The 26,824-nt window shown below is 35.9% G+C and overlaps 5 protein-coding genes and 1 pseudogene across 5 annotated transcripts; 1 reads left to right on the top strand and 5 right to left on the bottom strand.

The window, feature by feature from the left end:
• Positions 1 to 1,028: 1,028 nt before the first annotated feature.
• Positions 1,029 to 13,888, bottom strand: LOC148766211 (LEAF RUST 10 DISEASE-RESISTANCE LOCUS RECEPTOR-LIKE PROTEIN KINASE-like 2.4). The gene is made up of 5 exons (XM_088826815.1): positions 13,340 to 13,888; positions 8,961 to 9,204; positions 4,925 to 5,001; positions 4,059 to 4,656; positions 1,029 to 2,134 (listed from the first exon to the last, which is right to left on the bottom strand). The coding sequence occupies exons 1-5, from the start codon at positions 13,811 to 13,813 to the stop codon at positions 1,029 to 1,031; spliced, it is 2,499 nt and encodes an 832-aa protein (XP_088682941.1). The 5' UTR covers positions 13,814 to 13,888.
• On the top strand, positions 5,812 to 7,164 carry LOC148766213 (uncharacterized). The gene has a single exon (XM_088826489.1). The coding sequence runs from the start codon at positions 5,890 to 5,892 to the stop codon at positions 7,099 to 7,101; it is 1,212 nt and encodes a 403-aa protein (XP_088682615.1). The 5' UTR covers positions 5,812 to 5,889; the 3' UTR covers positions 7,102 to 7,164.
• Positions 9,859 to 11,383, bottom strand: LOC148766212 (PR5-like receptor kinase; annotated as a pseudogene).
• Positions 13,889 to 16,880: 2,992 nt separating the features above from the next.
• On the bottom strand, positions 16,881 to 17,814 carry LOC148766210 (uncharacterized). Its single transcript, XM_088826491.1, has 3 exons — positions 17,726 to 17,814; positions 17,493 to 17,651; positions 16,881 to 17,242 (listed from the first exon to the last, which is right to left on the bottom strand). Exons 2-3 carry the CDS (start codon positions 17,595 to 17,597, stop codon positions 16,907 to 16,909), a joined length of 441 nt encoding a protein of 146 aa, XP_088682617.1. The 5' UTR covers positions 17,598 to 17,651; positions 17,726 to 17,814; the 3' UTR covers positions 16,881 to 16,906.
• A 5,171-nt stretch (positions 17,815 to 22,985) lies between these two features.
• On the bottom strand, positions 22,986 to 24,026 carry LOC105961311 (LEAF RUST 10 DISEASE-RESISTANCE LOCUS RECEPTOR-LIKE PROTEIN KINASE-like 2.3). Its single transcript, XM_012985545.2, has one exon. It carries the CDS (start codon positions 24,024 to 24,026, stop codon positions 22,986 to 22,988), a length of 1,041 nt encoding a protein of 346 aa, XP_012840999.2.
• A 976-nt stretch (positions 24,027 to 25,002) lies between these two features.
• LOC105961282 (LEAF RUST 10 DISEASE-RESISTANCE LOCUS RECEPTOR-LIKE PROTEIN KINASE-like 2.7) lies at positions 25,003 to 25,756 on the bottom strand. The gene is made up of 2 exons (XM_012985518.2): positions 25,101 to 25,756; positions 25,003 to 25,007 (listed from the first exon to the last, which is right to left on the bottom strand). The coding sequence occupies exons 1-2, from the start codon at positions 25,690 to 25,692 to the stop codon at positions 25,003 to 25,005; spliced, it is 597 nt and encodes a 198-aa protein (XP_012840972.2). The 5' UTR covers positions 25,693 to 25,756.
• Between the last annotated feature and the right edge of the window lie 1,068 nt (positions 25,757 to 26,824).

Genomic DNA, 26,824 nt, shown 5'->3' with positions numbered 1-26,824 from the left:
ACTTTGTTAACTGATCAATCATGAAAGTTGACAAATGATCTCAAGAAAGCAACAGATAAATAAAGAAACTTTCTTGAGAAATTGTCTATGTGACAATAGCACACAGTACGTGGACTCGGTATAAAGAAGGTACAGAAAAATACTCCCTCTATTGTTTTTTTATTCGAGTGGATTTCGTTTTCTTGAACACATGGAAATATACATAGGCAATTTCTAATTCGTTCATTTAAAAATCGAAATGCTTTCTTAAATCAAGTCCGAACGTTGTGTGAATACACGCGCATGATTATTTGGACCGTAGGGGGTTCCGTGCAGTGAAATATAAACTAGAGGGGTTTTACACAATAAGATAAATGCATGGAGAATTGGTGCAGGATTTTTGTAACCGAAGAAAATTTTGTATGGTTTACCCGTTACCGGAACATTATATAATTTATCGCCATATACTTATTTCTCCCATGCATCTAATGCAGTAGAATCTTCTTAGACTTCCAATAAACTTCATAAAATATAATCGTTGTTTCAACATTTTATATTACAAATATAATTATTGGAAAATAATCGAAACTTCAGGAAATAATTTCGGAAATTAAAAATGGATCGAAAATCTGAGGCTCATCATATATACACCAATTCCGATTTACAAAATTTTGGAAAATCGATAATCTGAATTTTCGGAATTCAGAATCAAATATGTTATTCTAAAGCGAGCAATTTTCAGACGAAAATCGGCGGGAAATAAAAATACCATTCCAATATCCACCTCTAACGATTTTGTAATCTTACTCAATCCAATCAGTGTGACGATCTCCTCACCATTCTATATCGAGGCCTTTATTGACTATATTACCCTGGATCACGGCATATCATTGAATATTTTCCACGACATACATGATTTGCGTTGAAAATATCATGATATTAATGGAACAAAGTATTGTTGATTTCTTCTCCTACATATATATAAACCCCAACACAGTAGCCATGAATATGTGATTTTCTCAAAACAACACATTGAATTCTCATTATATCTACAAAGGGCTATTAACTGAATGTTCCGGCCCAACATATGTTGATAACGACGATGAAATTCCGTTCCCCGGTATTGTAGGAGAAAAGAGGAATGGCTTTGGTGGAATTTGTATGGATTTAAGACTTCCTTCTAACATCTCGACAACCTTAGACATCGATGGCCTATCCGATGGAGATGTCTGAATGCACCAAAATCCGATCAAAAACATTTTCCTTGCTACTTCATCGTCATCTTCGATCCCAAGATCATCTAATTTCGTTGTAACATCAAGTATTACCTGCTCGTACATTTTATCCGGAAAGTAATTCTCACTGGATTGAGTTGTCATGATTTCGTCGAATTTTCTCGCTCCAGCCATTTCAAGAATCATCATTCCGTAGCTATAGACATCAGATTTATGAGAAGCTCCTCCAAAATTTCTTGAGAATATTTCTGGAGCAATATACCCGATTGTGCCTCGTGTCCCGGTTACTGAAAATATACTCTGTTTCTTCTTGCAGAGTTTAGCAAGCCCAAAATCAGATATCTTTGGAGAGAATTCCTCGTCTAAAAGAATGTTTTGAGGCTTAATATCAAAATGAACAATCTTAGTGTTGCATCCTGTGTGGAGATATTGTAGTCCTTTGGCAACTCCAACCGCAATCTCGTACAATTTGTCCAAATCCAGGCAATTATTATTGTTGATGAACTTGTCTAAAGATTTGTTGGACATAAATTCATAGACTAGAGCTCTCTTGTTTCGATCATAACAAAATCCCAAGAGATTAACAATATTGACATGGGAAGTTCTACTGATGCTAGCAACTTCATTGATGAATTCTTCTCCATTTGTACCGGCTTCGATCAAAATCTTGACAGCAACAAGGGATCCATCGGGTAACACACCTTTGTAGACGCTACCATAGCCTCCTCGACCAAGCTTATCACTGAAAGATTTGGTAATATTCTTGATTTCGGAGTATTTGTATCTCTTTAGAGAGAGTGATCCATGCTTTAGTAGAAACTTTTCTATATCTTGGTCTCCTGGTGAACGTCGTTTTTTACGGTAACAGACGACTATGACTATGACCGATATAGTTAAGGCAGTTACACCAAGTACAAAACCTGATACATTATATAGACAGCAAACATTTGACAAGTTATATATACCACATAAGTTGTCAAATTACTATAAAGGATCCAATGCAATGTTATCTCCATAGCTTAGTTAAGATCAGAGCCTCCTCTGGCTAAGATAACATGCTTCCAATGAAACTTGTGCGACCCCGACCCCGGAAAGAGCTATATACCTTTTCCTCAAGTTTTTAAACTAATCCAATTATGTAATTTATGAGTTGAGCAACAAAAATTTTATGCTAGGAATAGGCGAATAGCGTCACACTTTTCCTAACTCGTGTTTGTGGTCTTTCCCTCGAGCTATTAGCCTTGATCTCCCACCTCAATCCTACCACATTTATTTCACATCTCACTCTCCTCCTCTCCAAGCTCAACATAATTTAAAAAAAAAAAAAAAAAAAAAAAAGAACCTCGAGTTTTTTATAAATAAATGAACTTAATTTGCCTAAACTCTACTTATTCAGTGTTGGACCTGGGATGGGGACAACTAGAGGCCAAGCAAACAGCCTACTTTTGTAAGGAGCCCCAATATTTTTTTTTCGGATATCTTTTATGTATACAAATTATTTTATAAGTTTAGATAAACAATAGATATACGTTTTAAATTTATTTTTTCATAATAAAAAAGTATTTTATTAATTATATATATACCTAAAATACTATTGCATGAAATCTAATGTGAGATTATACATAAGTTTTACATGGTGATCATTGTTCTCAAAACTAAAATTTAAATAACTAGTAATTAACTGCAGTTAAATATGAAAACACCCATTTATTTGAATTATTTCATTAATGGATCCAACATACATATTATGAATATATTTCTCAAATTAGATTTATTATCACATACTTCTCGAATGTCTATTTTATTCGAAAAAAATAAATTATAATCAGGCTAATATTATCTAATATTTTAATCAATTAATATAATATGCCAAAAAAATCAGGATCGCTACCCCAATGGCTGAACTCTGAACCCTGAGCCCACCGGTAGTGGGGGGCTAAATTTTATTTTTTTGGGGTAGGGTAGAATTAGTAGACAATTAATAATTTAAAATAAAAAAGTATTAAAATAATGACCATTTTTTTCTGCCGGGGCGGGAGCCACCCCTGGTCCGAACCCCGTATTGTTTAGGGGCACCATTTCAAATTTTGTGCCAGCCCGTCCTTGCAACTTACATTATAGAAAACATGCGCTTACCAAATCCTCTTTTGTTAATTTTGTTTTGCATGACAATAACCTCTTATAATTAATTAACAACATGAATTATTAATGACAATTTGGATTTAGGAAAAAATAAAACATGAGGGATTTTTACATAATAAAATAAACATAGGAGGGTTTGGTGCAAATTTCCTTTTAACACATGAGATCAACTTAATGCAATGTACCCATATTGATTTTAAAGTTCGGCATCTCTTGAAAACATGTCTAGTCATCATGTTCGAGTCTTCTATAAAAAAGGAAATAAATAAATAAAAGAAAGAAAGAAGTTCATGTTCAAGTCAAATCCACTAAATTAAAGTCGTCTTTCATTTTAGTGTGAGAAATTGTCCATCACTATATAGTTACAATAATATATATATATATATATATATATATATATATATATATATATATATATATTGTTTGTTTGTTAATTAAGAGTCATCGAATAAGCCATCGGGCACAAATTATCAATCAAAACCCTTATAATTGATACGCCTTATACTTATTTATTAATATTGGAAAGTCGCAGTCATAAAACGCAAATTGCATGCTCAAATTTCACCAAGATAACATTTGATTCTTGATCACTTAAAAAACCTCAGGAAATTTTTAAAAAACAAAAAATAACTGACTGCAGTTTATCTGGTGGATAAATTAATAATTAAATTATAAGGAAGTAAAAAGAACTAGTATACGTACCCACGGCCAGGGGTAATATTGGTATCTTAGGAGGTGAGGAGGTGTCATTGCTGTTGGGCAAGGGAGGTGGGGTCCCGCTAATTATAATTTCAGACAAGGGGCAAGTATCAGAAACATAACAAGCGGTCTGATTCTTCGCAAGATCATACCCACACCGCCCTTTGGACGCCGTACAATTACTACAGGTTTGACTACCAATCTTCCACCTTATCTGAAAACCCTGTCGGAGTATCCGACCTATTTCCGTTTCGTTGCGAAATTGGCTGTTTCCATCGCCACGAAACGGAACAATCACACTATACTTACAGTTTCCAGGGCCAGAATTTCCAGGGGAAACATACACACCCTCGCCATTATTATTGCCACAAGAAACAGGCAAAACATTACGTAAAAAATTGCCAGGTGGGCATCCGTACAAAAACGTGATATTCGTGTAAACAGTCGCAAAGTTGAAGATGGAGTAATCCAAGGTAGTGTTTTTCATTTCCACGGGGCAGGTTTCCTCCATCACATCCTCCCTGGCAATAGTCATTGTCTGTGCGGTTTGTGCTATTTCCAGGACACGGTACTTCATTCCCAAGATTTCGATGGTGGTTATTATTGGAGATATTAATATTAAATGATACATTTCACTAAAAGCTTAAGCTTTTGGTTGAGATGGTCATTCAACATGGTATCAGAGCCAGGCCAAATGAAAGGTCCTGAGTTCGAATCCCACAGCCACCCATTTAAAAATATTTCAAGTGCAAGGCTTCAAATGTAATTCGCCTGCACTTGAGGGGGCGTATTGGAGATATTAATATTAAATGATACATTTCACTAAAAGCTTAAGCTTTTGGTTGAGATGGTCATTCAACAGTTATGTTGTTTTTCTCGTATTCGCAGGTGAGGGCTAAATTGGGATGTCCACAGTATGGTGGATCGAAAAATCTCCTGAAAGGGTTGTGGACGCATAAAATTAATTAATTGGTTAATTAAATTAGCCAATTAAATTGTGTCTGAATTAAATTATAATTTATCTTACAAAATAAGTTATGGAGATAATTATCAAATAATTATTGGCCAATAAGATTATTTCTTCTCTTTCAAGTTATAAGAGATAAATATCAATTTAAAGAGAGCCAATCAAATCGCGCCACGTCATCAAGTAGACTTTAAGTAGGACTCTTATTCTACCACTATAAATAGGGATCCTCTCTACACAATTCAAAGCACAACTCAAAGAAGAAGAAAAACTGTAGGAGAAAATTCTTTCTACAATATTCAAGTCGTTCTTCATCAAATTCAAGGCGTTCTTCATCAAATCGAAGGAGTTCATCAAATCGAAGGTGTTCTTCATCAAATCAAGGCGTTAAAGCGTTTAATTCGAGATTACGGTGCTAAACCCTCGAATTAACGTTATTAACATCAAATCAAGATCGAAGGAAGATTGAAGGGCCAAATCCATCAAGAACTCCAAGATCTTCAAGTCAAAATCCGTCAAAGTTCAGCGTTCGATCCGAGATTCAAGTCGCAAGACTCTCGGAAGACGTTATTCAAATCCAAATCAAATCCGGAGAAGATCAAGTCAACGACCCGTCTTCGAAGTTCAAAGTCAAACACATATTGTTCTTGAGAGAATAATCAGAGGATTAAATTAGAGTTTGTAACCCGCAATATTTATTTTTAATTCAATAAAATTATCTTTGTGCAAGTTTTTCTTGTTTGTCTAAATCGCAGATAAGAATTTGTTGTTACAAATTTTGGCACGCCCGGTGGGACATCTCTACCTCTCATCTTTTCTCTCTTTCGAAGATCCTCGAAGTGTTGCAGTGACTGCTCTACGTTCACAATGAAGATTGCTACTTCGGATTCATCAAGTGTGGGCTTAGGTACAAGGAGTATGGCTAAGAAGCTGCAAGCATCCTCCGAGACTAACTCGACGCCTCAAACCATTCAGAAAGGCTTACCACCTCTTGTCAACACAAGCGCAAACGTGGAAGGTTCAAAACGAGAGATTTCACAGCCCATGCCTCGTTCAACATCAAGCTACTCAGAGGTGGCATCCATCATGACAACAAACGCTACAACAATGGAGGAGCAAATTGCAAGTTTGACAAAGGCCATTGAGGGACTCGCAAAGCATGTTCAACAACGAGATTCTCAAATTGCCGAGTTGATCAACAAGATGGACAAAACCGATGCTAGTCAAGCTGTGGAGAATCAGATAGAAGTTCAAGACGAAGTCGAGACATCCACAAAGCAACAACCAGTTGAAAACGAGAAGGCTCCAGCTCAAGAACTTCAAGTTTCTCCAGAAGGGATGATTCATGTAGATCAAGTGATAACGCTGATCAGTGGAACCATCAAAGACAAGTTGGAAGGAAGCTCGGAGTCTCCATCAACCTATGTCAAGCCATACACGCAAAGGACTGATGATCTAAGGATGCCAATGGGCTATATACCTCCAAAGTTTCAACAATTTGACGGCAAAGGCAACCCCAAGCAACATGTGGCACACTTCGTCGAGACTTGCAATGATGCCGGGACGTACGGAGATCACCTCGTCAAGCAATTCGTCCGATCGCTCAAAGACAATGCGTTTGATTGGTACATTGATTTGGGGGCAAACTCCATCGATAGTTGGAAGCACTTAGAGGAAGAATTTCTCAACCGCTTTTACAGCACTCGAAGAACAGTCAGCATGATTGAGCTCACCAATTCCCGCCAGTGGATGAAGGAACCTGTCATCGACTACATCAACCGTTGGAGAAATTTGAGTCTTAATTGCAAGGATCGACTGTCTGAGACATCAGCTATTGAACTGTGCATCCAAGGAATGCAATGGGGACTCCGATATATCCTTCAAGTAATTCAACCTAAAAGTTTTGAAGAGTTGGCCACTCGAGCACATGATATGGAGTTGAGCATACTTGCAAATCAAATTGAAGAACCACCATTCCAAAAGCCGTACCAGCTCAATGAAGAACATATTGAAGAAGAACAAGAAGATCATGAGGATGGGGACAAGTCTTTTGAGGAACCAACACCCTATGCAATATGACAAGTCAAATCAAATGAAGCACTCCTTGACACGAGTTTAAAAGGTCTACAAGTCCAAATCAAGTGAAACACTCCTTGACACGAGTTTAAAAGGTCTACATGTCCAAATCAAATGAAGCACTCCTTGACACGATAAAAGGTCTACAAGTCCAAATCAAGTGAAACACTCCTTGACACGAGTTTAAAAGGTCTACATGTCCAAATCAAATGAAACACTCATTGACACGAGTTTAAAAGGTCTACATGTCCAAACCAAATGAAGTACTCCTTGACACGAGTTTAAAAGGTCTACATGTCCAAATCAAGTGAAATACTCATTAACACGAGTTTAAAATGTCTATAAGTTCAAATCAAATCAAAGCTCCTTGATACGAGCATAAACTATCTATATATCCAAATCAAATCAAGGCTCCTTGACACGAGCATAAACTATCTATATATCCCAATCAAGTCAAGGCTCCTTGATACGAGCATAAACTATCTATATATCCAAGTCAAGTCAAGGCTCCTTGATACGAGCATAAACTATCTACATATCCAAGTCAAATCAAGGCTCCTTGATACGAGCATAAACTATCTACATATCCAAATCAAGTCAAGGCTCCTTGATACGAGCATAAACTATCTACATATCCAAATCAAGTCAAGGCTCCTCGATACGAGCATAAACTATCTATATATCCAAATCAAGTCAAGGCTCCTCGATACGAGCATAAACTATCTATATATCGAAATCAAGTCAAGGCTCCTTGATACGAGCATAAACTATCTACAAATTCAAATCAAATGCTCCTTCAGCACGAGCTTAAACTGCAAATGTTTCTCCTTGTCCACATGAGTATAAACTGTGCACGACATCCCTCAAAAGGATATATTTTGAACTACGTTATGACTTGATCCCTTTATAGGGTACGTAGGCAACTTAGAATCTCTCTAAGTTCAGTCATGATTTTAAAGATATATGCGCTTTGCTAGATCAAGCTGCAATTGAAGTTGAGCAATTATCGAGACTCATTCACTCCAAGATGCATTGTCCGTGAACAAGCCTCGAGAGGGCATTTGTGGACGCATAAAATTAATTAATTGGTTAATTAAATTAGCCAATTAAATTGTGTCTGAATTAAATTATAATTTATCTTACAAAATAAGTTATGGAGATAATTATCAAATAATTATTGGCCAATAAGATTATTTCTTCTCTTCCAAGTTATAAGAGATAAATATCAATTTAAAGAGAGCCAATCAAATCGCGCCACGTCATCAAGTAGACTTTAAGTAGGACTCTTATTCTACCACTATAAATAGGGATCCTCTCTACACAATTCAAAGCACAACTCAAAGAAGAAGAAAAACTGTAGGAGAAAATTCTTTCTACAATATTCAAGTCGTTCTTCATCAAATTCAAGGCGTTCTTCATCAAATCGAAGGAGTTCATCAAATCGAAGGTGTTCTTCATCAAATCAAGGCGTTAAAGCGTTTAATTCGAGATTACGGTGCTAAACCCTCGAATTAACGTTATTAACATCAAATCAAGATCGAAGGAAGATTGAAGGGCCAAATCCATCAAGAACTCTAAGATCTTCAAGTCAAAATCCGTCAAAGTTCAGCGTTCGATCCGAGATTCAAGTCGCAAGACCCTCGGAAGACGTTATTCAAATCCAAATCAAATCCGGAGAAGATCAAGTCAACGACCCGTCTCCGAAATTCAAAGTCAAACACATATTGTTCTTGAGAGAATAATCAGAGGATTAAATTAGAGTTTGTAACCCGCAATATTTATTTTTAATTCAATAAAATTATCTTTGTGCAAGTTTTTCTTGTTTGTCTAAATCGCAGATAAGAATTTATTGTTACAAGGGTATCCGATTCCGGCGATAGTTTCACCGCAGTTGAATGTTTTACCGCATGTTTGGTAATATTGGTCGTCGGAGATTGTACTTGATATATAAGGCGATTGGATTATAATCAAGAATACGAGATGGAGGAATGAGAACCAGGGAATATTTCTTTTGGTATTCATTTTCTGAAGTGAAAAAAAAAAGAAAAACATGAGCTGAGGAGGAGAAATAAAGTAGTTCGTTTGGTCGGTATCGTAGAGGAGAATCTTGATGAAGAATATAATGCTTAGAATATTGGTTTACTTTGCTAACTGATCAATCATGGAAGTTGACAAACGATCTCGAGAAAGGGACAAAAAACTAAAGAAAAAGAGTTGGAAAAACTTTCTCCAATTCGATCATTGAAAATTTGAATCTCATCTAAAATCAAGTCGTGACGTTGTGTGAATACACTCGTGAATTTCGACTGTTACAAATTTGCAACTCGTTATTTAAAGAGTAACTGGAATATTCCTCCAACTTATAAATTTTAGAAGACAATTCAAAATAATAAATGACTCTAGAAATATTTAGAAGATTTCCCAAATACTATTAGTATATTTAGAAGGAAATATGAGTTCAAATTTGATTTCCATTGGTCGAAAACTATATAACTTCTTCTAGAAAACTCCAAATGATGCTCTATTTGAAGCGTTGGAGACTAGACAACAAGGATATTCAATCATATCATCCTCTAACTCTTCCGGAATATTTACATAAATTTATTTGAAGAGTTTGAATATCAGAAGTTAATATATATGACTGATGAGATACCATTCGAAAATTATTTTACTCAATACAACTTCTACATAACATGAACTCAATTATAGAATATAACAATTGCAAACAATTTAATATCATCTTTCCGGAATTAGCATTTCTGGAAAAACTCCAATTTTTGTTAAGTAAAAAATTTATTCCAATACCAAGAGTTACATGATTTGCGTAGAAAATATCATGAAAAAGAGTACACGTATACACATATAAACTCCAACATAGTGTTGAATGTTTGATTTACCTGACACAACCACATTGGATTATATATCTATATAGATCGGGTCATCAACAGAATGTTCCAATCCAACATATGATGATAACGACGACGAAATTCCGTTGCCAGATAGCGTAGGGGAAAATAGGAATGGCTTTGGTGGAATTTGTATGGATTGTAGACTTCCTTCTAACATTTCAACAACCTTAGTCATTGATGGCCTATCCAATGGACTTGTCTGAATGCACCAAAATCCGATCAAAAACATTTTCCTTGTTGTTGTTTTTTCATCAGCTTTGATCACCAGATCGTTTAACTTCACGGTAGCATCAAGTATGACATGCTCGTAGATTTTATCCGGAAAGTAATTCTCACTCGACTTACCAGTTTTCTCAATTTCGTCAAATTTTCTTGCTCCAGCCATTTCAAGAATCATCATTCCGTAACTATAGACATCAGATTTATCAGAAGCTGTTCCAAAATTTCAGGAGAATATTTCTGGAGCGATATACCCGATGGTACCACATGTCCCGAATAGCGAAACTACACTTTGCTTCTTCTTGCATAGTTTAGCAAGTCCAAAATCAGAGATTTTCGGACAGAAGTCTTCGTCTAAAAGAATATTTTGAAGTTTAATGTCGAAATGAACAATCTTAGTGTTGCAACCGGTGTGGAGATACTGCAGGCCTTTGGCTACTCCAACTGCAATCTCGTACAGTTTGTCCAAATCCAAACAATTATTGTTGTTGATGAACTTGTCTAAAGATTTATTAGGCATAAACTCGTAGACTAAAGCTCTCTTCTTATTTCGACCATGACAAAATCCCAAGAGATTGACAATATTGACATGGGAGGTTTTGCTAATGCTAGCAACTTTATTAATGAATTCCTCTCCGTTACTATCTGTCTTGATCAAAACCTTGACAGCAACGAAGGAGCCATCGGGTAATACGCCTTTGTAGACACTACCATATCCTCAGGGGCGTACCGACGCCTAAGGCTGGGTGGCCCCCGCCCCCCCAAGATTTTTTTTTAAGCTGTTTTTTTTTTTTTTTTTCTTTTTTTTTTTGGTATTTATGTATTAGTTTATACACTTTCGCCCCCCCAAACTTTTAATTTTGTACATTTTAGTCCCTAAAAACAAAAAAAAAATTCTCTCTTAATTTACCCCTATATTTTCGCCCCCCCAAGAAAACACCCCTGGGTCCGCCCCTGCATATCCTCCTTTACCAAGCATTTCGCTGAAGGATTTGGTTATTTTCTTGATTTCGGAATATTTATATCTCTTTAAAGATAGTGATCCATTCTGAAATAGAAACTTTTCTATATATTTGTTGCTTTCTTTGTTAGAGATTCCTGGTGAACGTCGTCTTCGAACGTAGCAGAGTACTACGATAATGGCTAGCATAATTGAACCAATTACACCAAGTACAACACCTAGAGCTGGACATATAGACAAAGTTGGAGATAAAGCTATACCAGATTCATTATCAAATATCTATGAAGGGATCAAAATTCCAAGTGATACCTCTAAACTTTAATTTTTGTAAGATAACACATTTAATTTCAAATGAAACTTAGGGCATGTTTGTTTCTATTTCCAAAGTGAATTTCCAGTTTTATACTATACATAAAACTGGGATTATGTTTGTTTGAGACTTTTCACTTAGAAATTCCTACATTTTCTAAAATAATTTCCAATAGAAATACACTATTCATACTTTTCCCACTTTTCAAACCTATAATAATACCTACAAACCTATTTCTCTCTCCTCCATTTTTTCTCCCATCTCAACAATAATAATAATATTGATATTATTAATAATAATAATAATATTAATAATAATAATAATAATAATATTAATAATAATAATAATAATAATAATAATAATAATAATAATAATAATAATAATAATAATCATAATAATCATAATAATAATCATAATAATAATCATAATAATAATAATAATAATAATAATAATAATAATAATAATAATAATAATAATAATAATAATAATAATAATAATAATAATAATAATAATAATAATAATAATAATAATAATAATAATAATAATAATAATAATAATAATAATAATAATAATAATAATAATAATAATAATGATAATAATAATAATAATAATAATAATAATAACAATAATAATAATAATAACAATAATAATAATAATAATAATAATAATAATAATAATAATAATAATAATAATAATAATAAGAATAATAATAATAATAATAATAATAATAATAATAATAATAATAATAATAATAATAATAATAATAATAATAATAATAATAATATTATTATTATTATTATTATTATTATTATTATTATTATTATTATTATTATTATTATTATTATTATTATTATTATTATTATTATTATTATTATTATTATTATTATTATTATTATTATTATTATTATTATTATTATTATTATTATTATTATTATTATTATTATTATTATTATTATGATACCCACTATCATTATTATATTATACTTTTGCACGTACTTTCGTAAAGAAAACACAACACAACCAAACATATTCTCATTTCTAAACCTATATAAAACTAAAAATACCTTTTCATCCAAACATATTCTCATTTTCTACACAAAAACTAAAAACACTTTTTCATCCAAACATATTCTCATTTTCTACACAAAAACCAATAATCTACTTTTTCCATCAGAAATTTTGAAAACTAGAAAATCCCATTAAAAACATAACCAAACATCCCCTTAGCTTCTGAAATTTCTTACTATTACCTCCTCTTACTCTACAAATTTGGAAGCATTTTTTTCATTCCAATTTTCAAAAAAAAAATAATTCTTTGTTTTGGGACACAGGCAATATTGGAATTAATTTTTCACTTCAAAAAAATTGAAATTTATCTCAAAATGTTGATTCCCATATGATCATCCAATTTTCAACCTACGTACAACACTAATGATCCTAACATCTAACGGGGTCGCAAAATTTCAAAACGATTACGCGTGTATACCTGGAATCATCTTTTATTTGAGACTCATATTTTTCCTAGACAATTTAATATTGGAATCTCGCAGCTATATATATAAACTAAAAACGCGAATTGCATGCTCAAATTTTCACCAAGATTCACTTGCTAGCTGGTACGGATGTTGAGTCTTGACATCCTTAGAAAACATTCAAGAGGGCCAGATTTTTCCAGTAATTTAAATTATGAAATGATTTTTATTGCAGTTTATCTAGTGGGGAAACAAATAATTCAATTTAAAAAAAAAAAAAAAAAAATAGAACGCTATAGTATATATACGTACCAAGGGAAACTGCAGGTGTTTTGGTAACAGGTGGGATCCAATGTGGTGATGTTTTCACAATTGGGCCCCCAGTATCGCAAGTATAAGAAGCATACGGTGGGGCAGGGCAATAGCAAGTTGTCTGATTCTTGGCAAAATCATACCCACACCGCCCCTCGGACAAAGTACAATCACTGCAGTTTTTGCTATCTATCTTCCACTTTATCTCAAAACCCTGTCGGAGAATCTGAACCAATCCCGTTCCATTCGGTAATCGAGTTTCTCCATTACCCGGTAAAGGAAACGGAACCACCACACTGTGGTTACACTTTCCGGGGCCATAAATTCCAGGCAAAAGAAACGCATCATCGCCATTATTATTCCCACAAGAAACAGGCACGGAATCCTTGAAATTCCAGCCAGGTGGGCACCCGTACAAGAAAGTGATATTCGAGTAATCAGTAGCAAAGTCAAAGGTCGAGTAATCCAAGGTTGTGTTCTTCATTTCCGTTGGGCAAGCTTCCTCCATTACGTCCTCCCTGGAAATAGTCATTGTCTGTGATAGAAAAGTTATTGTAGAAATGTTCTTTCATTGATGATCATAGTCAGAGATGATACGAATCTTATATACAATTACAAGGAAGTGTAAATATGGATATATTCTATTACAATAGCAGATTTTCAGCAAATCTTTAATCATGAAAATATGCTTTCCAAACTTGGTGAGAATTGATTCAATCACAGCTTGTTGATTGACTCAATCCTTGCTATCAACTTGATTTCCTGCTATTTCCTTAATACGCCCCTTCAAGCTCATCGTGGAATGACAAACGTTGAGCTTGGATCGGAGATGACTGAATCTGGTTGACACCAAAGCCTTCGTCAGCCCATCAGCAAGTTTTTCCTTGCTCGAAATAAATCGAATATCTAGTGTCTTTTGCTGCACTTTTTCACGAACAAAGTGATAATCTATTTCCACATGTTTCGTACGTGCATGGAAAACCAGATTTGCAGTAAGATAGGTGGCTCCAATATTATCGCACCAGAGAATTGGTTTTCGGGAAAGAGAAATGCCGAGCTCACGCATTAGTGACTGGAGCCAAAGGGATTCGGCTGTGGCATATGCAACTGCCCTGTACTCAGCTTTGGTACTTGATCGAGCCACCGTTGGTTGTTTTTTCGAACTCCAAGAGATTAGATTATCCCCAAAATAAATGCAAAAACCGGAGGTGGACTTTCGATCATTTGGACATCCTGCCCAATCAGCATCGGAGTAAATTGATAATTGAGTGGAAGAGCTAGGCCGGATAAGAAGACCATAGTGTATAGTGAGCTTCAAGTATCGTAAAATCCGTTTTTCGTTAGCAGTTCCAAATTCCTTTATCTTTCTGATTCTTCGATAAACGTATTGGGGCATAAATGACTATCTCTTATCACATGTGATATAGAATACACATCCAAATTAAGCAAAGAATTCCTCCGTAGGCCTGTGCATAAATTGACAAACCTTGTTCACCGCAAAGGAAATATCAGGACGCGTCAATGAAAGGTATTGTAATCCACCAACAACGCTCCTGTAATTTGAAGGATCTTCATACGGGGCGCCGGAGAAGAGTGATAATTTATGCGTAGAAGACATTGGTGATGAGACTGGTTTTGCTTCAAGCATTTTTGTACGGCGAAGCAAATTGTAGATATATTGGCTTTGTGAAAGAAAAAGTCCTTCTTTAACATGGTGAGCTTCAACACCAAGAAAGAAATTTAAGCTTCCCAAGTCTTTCACAACAAATTCAATCTTGAGATCTGAGATAAGGTGTGAAATAGCTTGTGCACCTGAACCAGTAATTAAAATATCATCTACATAGACCAACACAAACAAAGTAGTCAAACCTTTCCGCCATATAGAGATGCATCCGATGTGCAAATAACGAAGCCAAGAGATAACAGGTGCTCTTGCAGCCGTTGATACCAAGCCCGTGGAGCTTGCTTCAATCCATATAGTGCTTTGTGGAGCCGATATATATGATTGGGGAAATTAGGATGCACATAGCCAAGGGGTTGATGCATATAAACCTCTTCAGATAAATTCTCATGGAGAAATGCATTTTGGATGTCTATCTGATGAATTGGCCACCGTTGAGAGACAACATAACTTAACACCAGGCGAATTGTTGTCGGTTTGACGACAGGACTAAAAGTATCATCGAAATCAATGCCTTGTTGTTGATGATAACCTTTTGCTACTAACCGAGCTTTCCGTCGTTCCAAGGAACCATCTGACTTGTATTTGGACTTGAAAATCCATTTTGAGCCGACTATATTTATTCCCGGTTTTGCTGGAACTAAAGACCATGTACCATTTTTCATTAGAGCTGTAAATTCCTCATCCATGGCTGCCCGCCATTCACCATGTTTATAAGCTTCAGAATAACAAGACGGTGAAGCAGGAATGTTGTTTGTAACGAGGAAAGATTGTGGCATTGGGTAGCGGACGGTGCCATCACTAAATGCCTTGGGTTTCACAATATTATTTTTAGAACGAGTTCTCATTTGATGAGTGGGAGGATCGGGAGTTGCTTCGACGGCATCTGCTAAAGACGGGACTTCATTTGATAGATGTGTGGCTGGTATAGATGGATTTGAATGTTCGTCGGGCGGGACTTGGGGAGATGGTGAGACAGATGATGAATGAGCTGGGGGGGGTTGGAGTTATAGTGTGAGGTGGATGAGAATTGGCATGCTGAACGAGAGGGAATGGGAGGTTGACCGTGGGACTGGTTCGTTGTTGTGGAGAAGTATTGTTTTGTGAGTTCGCAAATGGAAATGAAGTTTCGTAAAAAACAACATGTCGAGATACAAATATTTTGCCGATAGTTGTATCAAGACACTTGAACCCGCGATGTGAGTTACTAAAACCTAAGAATACGCACCTTTTCGATCGAAAATCAAACACTAGGCCAAAATGGTCGACTGGCGACGAAATTTGGCGACGAAAATGTGCATTTGGCGACGATTTTTTACGTTTTGCGACGAATTTGTTTCGTCGCCAAATCCTACAAAAAACGTCGCCAAACGACCCGTCGCAAGGTCTGCGACGAAAAGATATTTCGACGCAACGTTTGGCGACGAATCGCATAAATCGTCGCAAAATTCGTATTTTCTGGAAAAAAATGTTTTTTTTATATTCGCGACGGATCCTATACTTTCGTCGCTTACCAGTTGCGACGAACAAATAATAAGTCGCAACCCTTTGCGACGAATTAGGTTTTTCGTCGCTATATTAAGCGACGTTTTGTGACGGTTTCGTCGCTACGTTTGCGAAAAAGTTTGCGACTGATAACTGTTTTCGTCGCAAGTCCCACGATTTATTTGCGACGATTTGTTTTATTTATTCGTCGCTAGGTTTTGTTTTTTTTTTAATATAATTTCTGGTTTATTTATTTTTCCAATTAAGAAATTCAACCTGTATTTTGCAGTTGTACAAAAAAAAAATACACTTATATCGAAAATATTAAAACCATTGATACGGATTAAGATCGTGTCAAGGTAGCACAAAACATAAATTAAAAAAGTACATAAAAACTTAAAAGCATATAATGTAGTGTTTCAAACTTTAATTCAAAAACCAAACAAAATTCATCCCTTTTTATACTCCACCATCATTGGAAGGAGTCGATGTCGAGGCTTGTAGTCCAAAACGACCGACTAAGGTGTTCACAATTTCTCGGGTTTCTTTCAATTCCGCTTCCAATCTTTCCATTTTTTCATCTTTAAGTTGCATTTGCTCTTTCATTGAATTCATTTCCATTTGCACTTCCGGCGGAATTGAAGAAAATCTCGACTTTGAACTCTTTGTGGTGGTTGCAATCTTAATTCCAAGCCCTTTGCTTTTTCCGAGCACTTTTTCTATCGCAATTGAGTTGGCCGTGCTTTCGTCACTTCCATCACGAATTGTCTCATCGTACACTCGTTCCAAATCAGCCTGAAAATGATTAAATACACTTGTTTAGCAAAAATTTCGACAGCATAACAACTAATAAATGAACATCCCCAAAAAAACCATCCATGTATACAACAACTTAACATTATTTAAAACAAATATTCATATCCACATATCTCAACTACGTACTAATTTAACATATCAAATAATTAAATATGATAAACATGCGACAACAATAAACATAAATAATTAACATACAACCAATTGAAGACTAAAATTGCATTACACTTACCGAAATGCGAAGTTGTTCAGGAGTTGCTATCCCATTATACGGTTCTTCTGTATCTCCTTCCTCACTAATAGTTGGCCCGGTTTCCCTCAGTACATCAATGCCCATATATGCTTTCTTATACGTATCAAACACCGTAGGATTTTTGCCCAATTTTTTAAACTATACTAAAATATTATAAAGTAAGTATCTATTTTAAACTTAAATAAATTAAACTTATAGATCAAATTACTTACATGATTGTGGGACCAACTATTGATACTTGTTCGACCCCAATGGTGGTCTGTCGAGACTTTCTTTCGCGAATCCTTGCATTTGGTTGATTTGGACTATGAACAATAACAATTATTCTATATTTCTCACTGTATCATAATCCTCAAACAATTTTTTTTTTAATATCATCAATCTGATATTTGCCTATCGAGTGCCCTAATTTCATCAATCTGATATTTGCTTGAAATCAATTTTATTAGAATTTTAAATCAAATGAAAAAAAATTAGGGCAACAAAGTTACCTTTTTGTGGTTGTTGATTGAGGGTTAGGTAGAGACGAGGAAAGTAAGGCTAGCTACAGATCAACGAGGCCGTAGGGAGAAGGGAGGTGGCGGCGCCGCCGTATAGAGCTCGCCGGATGTTGGGCGGAGAGCTGGGCAGAGAGTTGCGGCGGACGGCGGACGAGCAAGACGAAGGGGGGGCCGACGGCGGCGGCGGACGTGGAGGTGGAGGCGCCGGCGGAGAGGAAGGCGCCGGCGGAGGGAGTGGCACCGGCAGATGGCAGACGGAGGGGGAGGCGCCGACGGAGAGAGTGAAAGAGAGAAAGAAACTGGTTAGAGAAAATTGGGGAAATCGAATTAGGGTCTGTACTCTAATTAAAATCTTTGCGACGATTTATAACAAATCGTAGCGAACTCAACTTTAACGAATCTCTTAGCGACGATTTTCACCGCTTTCGTCGCACACAACAAAATTAAAAATAGCCTAGCGACGTTTCCTAAGGAAACGTCGCTAGATAAAAACAATTTTTTTTCCAATAATTATTTTGGCGACGATTAATACACTATAGTCGCAAATAATAATTATAATTTTTTAAACAAATTTTTTTACTAGCGACGTTTAGTACACTTTCGTCGCGAAGAATAAACTTTATTTAATAATTCCACTTTGGTACGCTACGTTTTTCCAAATTCGTCGCAAATCCAATAAAATATTTTTTTTTGATAATTGCACTAGCGACGTATACGTCATATTCGTCGCGAAGGTAAAAAAATAAATTGCAAAAAAAAAATTCGTGCGTCGTTTATATAAATACGTCGCTAAGAGAGGACATTTGCGACGTTTTTAGAAATATAGTCGCCAATTTGCGACGATTAATATTTTCGTCGCGAGATTTCCACCGAAATCTTGTTTTTCGACAATTGGCGACGTTTTTTAATATAATTCGTCGCAAGCTTGCGACTATATCTAAATCGTCGCCAAAAAAAACGTCGCCAGTGAGCTGTTTTGGCCTAGTGAAATTTGTGGCGGTTAAAAGGGCGGAGATAAGGGAAACACGTACAACCAAAATTTTTTAAAGTTGAATAATCAGGTGTACGTTTACAGAGTTTTTCAAAAGGTGAGATTCCAAGAGGGGCTGTAGGCAGACGATTAATGAGATATGTAGCCATAAGAAAGGCGTCATCCCAAAAATCGCGAGGAACATTACTTTGAGAAAAAAGTGACAGGCCGGTTTCAACTACGTGTTGGTGTTTGCGTTCAACGGAGCCATTTTGTTGAGATGTATGGGGACAGGTAATCCGATGTTGGATACCAATTTGAGAAAAATATTTGTGAAGATTTCGATACTCCCCTCCCCAATCGGTTTGTACACATTTTATTTTGCAATTAAATTGGCGTTCCACAAGTTTCTGGAAAGAAAGAAATATTTGAAGGGTATTTGATTTGGTTGGAACAGGATATACCCATGTAAACTTGCTGTAATGGTTAACAAAAGAGATAATATTTATTTCCATGAGTAGATAAAAGAGGAGATGGTCCCAAACATCAGAAAAAATTAACTCAAGAGGTGAGTTTGAAATGACTGAGAATTAAAAATGGAAGACGGTGACTTTTTCCTTGTTGGCAGGCAGAACACACACCTGCGATTTTATTGGACGAAACGGGTAGAGAAAATTGAGAAATTAGATGGCGGACAATTTGGTAAGAGGGATGACCCAGACGACGGTGCCACACATCAAGAGGAACACGCTGAGTTAAAAAAGTTTGACGGGATCTGGTGGAAGGTAGAGTTGGAGGAAATGAGTATAACCCGTCTTTAGTTTTGCCGTGCAGAAGAAGTTTCCTCGTTGCCTCGTCCTTCACCAAAAAAAATTTGGAGTGAAACTCAAGAAATACATTATTATCACGAGTAAATTGACTCACAGAAATTAATTTTTTTTAAATTTGTGGCACATGCAATAATTGATTTAAACGGAAAGATTTGGTTGGAGTATAGAGAGTGGCACAGCCAATATCTGTGATAGGTAAACCTGCCCCGTCGCCAACATGAATCTGATCGTTTCCAAAGTAAGGCTCAGAGTTCACCGAGAGATTGTTGAAGTCATTTGTGAGGTGGTTGGTGGAGCCGGTATCGGGGTACCAATTAGTATCCACTTTGGAGGATGGTGTTGTGAGGTATGCTGCCATATTAGGAGGACCACCTTGATAAGCATGATCAAAACGGTAGTGGCATTGAATTGCCGTATGACCATTCTTTCCACACACTTGACAAGAGGGTCTCGAAGTGAACGAGTGCTGTGTTGAGCCTCCTCTGCCACGATTGCCACGACCCCGTGCTCTGTAGTTGAAATTGTTGGAATAGTATTGTGATGGTCGTTGTTGTGATTGGGATTTTACACCACGGGAGCGGCTGTCATTACGCGTAGCCACATTAACCGAGCCGACGATTGTGTCGATAGAAGATTGTTGTTGTTCGATCCGTATTTCAAAGGCGAGAAGATGGTTAAACATCTCTTCAGACGACATTTTATCAATCTGAGTGGAAATTGAAGTGACAATAGCATCATACGAAGAATCAAGACCTCCTAGGAGATAGGCAGTGAACTCATGACTTTGGAGAGGCTGGCCAATGGCAGCCAGGTTGTCTGAGTAAGACTTCATCTTTTGAAAATAATCGGAAATGGACAAGTTACCTTTCTTTGTACAAGCCAAAAGTTGCCGAGTTTGAATGAGTCGTGCTGAAGAGTGCGAAGCAAACATTTTTTCGAGTGCAACCCAAACTTCTCTAGCAGTAGAGATGCCTACCATTTGGGCCAATATGCCTTCAGAGATAGAGGAAACTAAAGTGCTCAGGACAATTTGGTCTTGATCAAACCATGTATTGTACTGAGGGTTGGGAATTGTGTGAGGGGCAGTGGCAGATGAAGTGGCTGCGGGATTGGGAATAGTGGGTGGAGGACTGATTGTTGTGCCATCGACGAAACCAAATAAACGTTGGCCACGGAGGTATGGGACGATTTGTGTCTTCCATAAAAGATAATTATCTTTTGTAAGTTTAATTGTAACAAGGCTATGAATGCCAACTGGGTTAATTGAGGTAGAGGTTGGTGAAGCCATATTCCTTTGGATCGGAAAAAAAATGAAAGGACAGTGGTCACTTATTAGGCTCTCATACCATGATAGAAAAGTTATTGTAGAAATGTTCTTTCATTGATGATCATAGTGAGAGATGATACGAATCTTATATACAATTACAAGGAAGTGTAAATATGGATATATTCTATTACAATAGCAGATTTTCAGCAAATCTTTAATCATGAAAATATGCTTTCCAAACTTGGTGAGAATTGATTCAATCACAGATTGTTGATTGACTCAATCCTTGCTATCAACTTGATTTCCTGCTATTTCCTTAATAGTCTGAGTGGTTTGTTCTATTTCCAGGACACGGTACTTCACACTCGTGATGTTGATGTTGGTTATGTTGTTTTTCTGGTAATCGCACGTGAGGACAAAACTGGGGTTTCCACAGTATGATGGATCGTAAAATCCCCGGAAAGGGTACCCGATTCCGATGATGGTGTTGCCGCAGTTGAACGTTTTGCCGCATGTCCGGTATAGTTCACCGTCGGTGCTATTTGTTCCGTTGAGGGCTTGTGATATAATTGCGAGTTTTAGGATGAATAGAAGATGGAGGAAATAAAACCAGAAACTTCTTTTGTTAGTATTCATGTTTTGGAAAAAAATAATGTGCGAAGAAACAATGTACAGTTGGTTGGTTGTACAGAAGATTAAGGGTGTAACTAACTACATGGTACGTTTGAGGGGAACCTTTATCACGAAGATACATCATGCAATATAGTTTTTAACTGGTTAATTGATCGATCATTGAAGTTGACAAATTACTCAAGAAAGCGACATATAAATAAACAAAAGAAAAAAAAATCTGGTATTCTTGTTGACATAATAGAGTTGGAGAAACTTTCTTAAGTGTAATTATCCATCTGACGGGAAGTTAGATGTTACACCAAGTTATTTAGATAGGGAGTCTTCTAATTGTAGATGAGGTTAAATAACTACCTACTGAGCACAAATACACGTAGGTGTGTGTGCGGGTATGTGTAGATCTATCACAGTTACCCGATATAAATAATCAGTGTGACCGTACAGTCCGTGGACTAGGTATAAAGAAGGGATGGGAGAGGGGGTAAGGTGGGAAAATTCTTCTCCAATGTTATTTTTCTTCGCATGTACGAACTACGAAATTCCATTAGTAATTAATGTTGTTATTTTATAGAACACGGTATCGTGCAAGTTTTCCTTAACACATGAAGATTTACGTATGACTAACATAATTTATTCATTTGAAAGTCAAAGTTGTTTCTAAAACTAAGTCCAGTTGTTGAGTGAAATATACGCGCGAAACGGATTGGACGATAGGGGATTTCGTGGAATACAAAAAATAGAGTGTTTTACACAATGACTTAGTGCATTTCAGTTAGTTAGATTATCTCCAACCGTTTTTCAAACTAGTTTCACGGCCTTTCAGAATTTTATCTTAATATATATTCATTCCTAATAAGTCTGATACATTCAAAATATAAATTTACAACTCAGTTATTTAAAGAGTTTGGAACATCCATCAAAATTAAAAAAAAAATTAGGAGAAAATTCAAACTAATAAATGACGCTAGAAATATTTAGAAGACTTTTCAAATACTACTTGCTAGAATGTGTTAAGATGCAGAAAAAAAAATGATGCATTCAAACTAATTAATCTCCATTGGGTCTGCTACACTTGGACGAAAAATATATTGCTTCTTCTAGAAAGTTCCAAATGATGCACCGTTTGAAGCATTGGGAACTAGACATAGAAGGCTTTCCAACCATATCATGATATCAGTGGAAGATGGTATTATTTAATTCTCCTCATACATACATTTAAACTCGAACATGGTATTAATATGTGACGTTCTCTAAACAACACATTGAATTGGATATCTATATAGGAACATTCGTTGAAAGTCCCTCCCCGTCGTATGTTGATAACGAAGACAAAATTCCATTGTCTGATACAGTAGGAGAAAAGAGGAACGGCTTTGGTGGAATTTGTATGGATTTAAGACTTCCTTCTAACATCTCGATAACCTTAGACATCGATGGCCTATCCAATGGTGATGTCTGAATACACCAAAATCCAATCAAAAACATTTTCCTTGATGTTTCTTCTTCCTCTTTGATCACGAGATCACCTAATTTCATATTAGCATCGAGTATCACTAGCTCGTACATTTTGTCAGGAAAATAGTTATCACTCATTTGATCAGTTGTCTCGATTTCGTCAAATTTTCTCGCTCCAGCCATTTCAAGAACCATCATTCCATAGCTATACACATCAGATTTATGAGAAGCTCTTCCGAAATTCCTGGAGAATATTTCTGGAGCGATGTACCCGATTGTGCCTCTTGCTCCAAGCATTGATATTATACTTTGCTTCTTCTTGAACAGTTTAGCAAGCCCAAAATCGGATATCTTGGGATAGAAGTCCTCGTCTAAAAGAATGTTCTGAGGCTTAATGTCGAAATGAACAATACTAGTATTGCACCCGGTGTGCAGATATTCCAAACCTTTGGCAACTCCAATTGCAATCTTGTACAATTTGTCCAAATCCAAGGGACAATTTGTACTATCAACTGATCCATTACTATTGATCAAGAACTTGTCCAATGATTTGTTGGGCATAAATTCATAGACTATAGCTCTCTTGTTTCGAGTATTACAAAACCCCAAAAGATTGACAATATTGACATGGGAGGTTCTGCTAATGCTAGCAACTTCATTTATGAATTCTTCTCCATTGCTATCGGTCTCGACCAAAACCTTGACAGCAACAAGGGATCCATCGGGTAATACACCTTTGTAGACACTACCATATCCTCCTCGACCAAGCTTCTCATTGAAGGATTTGGTCATTTTCTTGATCTCGGAATATTTGTATCGCTTTAGAGCTAGTGATCCATGCTGGAGTTCAAACTTTTCCATATCTTTGTTGCTTACCTTTTGGCTTCCGAGTGAACGTCGTCTTCTAAGGTAGCAGAATACTATGATAATGGCCAACATAGTTAAGGTAGTTACACTAAGTACAGTACCTGCAAATAGACAGGGTATGGTATAGGAGACAAGTTATATAAGCAGCTACATTGTCAAATTACTGTGACGGATCAAACTCCTTTACCTTAGTTTCAAATGAAACTTGTGCAGCTGTAACTTCTCACTAGTTACATCTACTTCAAAAAGTTTAAAATCTCCATTGAGTTTAAGGCATGCCTAAATTACAAAATCTCTTTTTTATTTGTAAAACTACTAATGATAGTTCAAATTCTGTAAGATCTAAAAATTGGACTCATACGTATAAATCTTGTTGTTTAAAGTTATATAAGATGACCCTTTTAATGGAAACGAAATTGAATGTCAAAATTAGAAAAATAATAAATAACAGTGCACCATTTAGAAATTGGCAATATTTAATTTATACTATCTAAAAAATTACAATTTACCCCCTAGGAGAACAATCCTTATTACAATTAGCAATTAGACTTCCGATAGTAGAAACGCAAAATTTGAATATTCAAAGGAATATTTTTGAAATTTAATAGATTGTTTTATTATTGAAGTCATAAGGGGTAAATGTAATTATACAAACTAGATGGGTGTTTCTGTAACTTGGCATAACCTCATGGGGGTGTTCGTAATTTACCCATGATAGAATAATCATAATGATCTCTTGATTTGCCTCGATCTAATATTGGAATCGGGAATTTAGATGCTACATTTGGTTATTTACATTGAGCAGATTTGAACCGTTGATTTACACATAATCAGACACATCCAACACCCCATTGGAATCTAGCAGTCATAATTAAAACGCGAATTGCATGCTCAAATAATCACTAAGATCTTGAGTCTTATTTACTAATTAAAAAAAACCTAGAAAACATTCTAGGGCTAGATTATTCTATTACTCTAAAAATAGGAAAAGATATTGAATATTGCAGTTGTGACAATGTAATAGTTAAATGTACCCAGGAAGTTAAAAAGAATAGTATACATACGTACCCAGGATAATTAGTATAGCTGGTGAAGTATCATTGCCTTTAGGCAAGGGAGGTGAGGTCCCATCAGACAATGGGCAAGTATTAGAAATATACGGCGTATCGGAATCAATGCAATAGCAAGCTGTCTTATTCGTCGCATTATTATACCCACACCGCCCCTTGGACGCTGTACAATTACTGCACATCTGGCTGCCAATCTTCCACCTCACCAGAAAACCCTGCCGCATAATCCGATCCAATTCCGTTATATTCGGAAGTTGTGTTGCTCCTTCAGGAGGCACAGGCGCTGGAACTATCACACTATCTCTACATAATCCACGGGGTTGATTTCCAGGCGTAATATATACCTCTTCGCCATTATTCCCACAAGGAACAGAGGAATTAGAATCCTTGACCAAATTACCGCCACCATGTGGCGGGCATCCGTACAAAAACGTGACATTCAGGTAAACAGCGGCAAAGTCAAAGATCGAGTAGTCCAAAGTTGTGTTCTTCATTTCCGTGGGGCAGGCTTCCTCCATTATATCCTCCCTGGCAATAGTCATTGTCTGTGTGGATTGTGCTATTTCCAGGACACGGTACTCCACGCCCATGATTTCGATGTTGGTTATGTTGTTTTTCTGGTAATTGCACGTGAGGACAAAGTTTGGGTGGCTGCAGTGTGGGGGGTCGTCGAACCCACGGAAAGGATATCCGATTCCAGTGATTGTGCTGCCGCAGTTGAATGAGTTGGCGCACGCGCTGCTTGATCCATTGAGGGCTCGCGATGTAATTGCGAGTTTTAGAATAAATAGAAGATGAAAGATATTAAACCAGGAATTTCTTTTGATAATAATTTTTTAAAGTATTTTTAAAAAAAAATACTTTAAAAAACTTAAAAGAAAAAACTTTTAAAAATAGTTTTTTTTTAAAGTGGAAAGTATATTTAAATTTTTTTCTTAATACTTAAATATATATATATATATATATATATATATATATATATATATATATATATATATATATATATATATATATATATATATAGAGAGAGAGAGAGAGAGAGAGAGAGAGATATACATACAGATAGATATATATATAAATATATAAACATACAGATATATATAGATATATATATATACATACATATATATATATATATATATATATATATATATATATATAGAGAGAGAGAGAGAGAGAGAGAGAGAGAGAGAGAGAGAGAAATTAATATTTCTTTTTTTTTTTCCTTTTTAAAAAAACCAGTTCAAACGGTTAGAACCGTGTCGGTTCCCGGTTCCAAAAATGAGGAACCGGAACGAACCGGTTTTTTCGGTTTCGGTTCGGTTCTAAAACCGTTGACCCCGGTTCGGTTCCGGTTCCAGTTCCGGTTCTAACCGAACCGATGGTCAGGATGGGAGATGGGGTAAGATGGGAAAATTCTTCCTCTATTTTATTTTTCTTTGCACGAAATTCCCTTAGTAATTAGTGCAAGTTTTCCTTAACTCGTGATAATTTACGTAAGACTAACATAATTTATTCATTTGAAACTCAAAGTTCTTTCTAAAATTAAGTCCATTTGTTGTGTGAAATACACGCGCGAAACGGATTGGACGATAGGGGATTTTGTGGAATAAAAAAGTAGAGAGTGTTTGACACAATAAATTAGTGCATTTCAGTTAGTTAGATTATCTCCAACAATTTTTCAAACTAGTTTCACAACCTTTCACAAATTTATCTTAATAT

The sequence above is a fragment of the Erythranthe guttata genome, chromosome 12, assembly GCF_056151865.1.
Source record: "Erythranthe guttata isolate IM_541 chromosome 12, IM_541, whole genome shotgun sequence".
In the NCBI taxonomy this organism is placed as follows: domain Eukaryota; kingdom Viridiplantae; phylum Streptophyta; class Magnoliopsida; order Lamiales; family Phrymaceae; genus Erythranthe; species Erythranthe guttata.
Note: the sequence above shows the minus strand (reverse complement) of the source record. Positions and strands in the feature narration are given on the sequence as shown.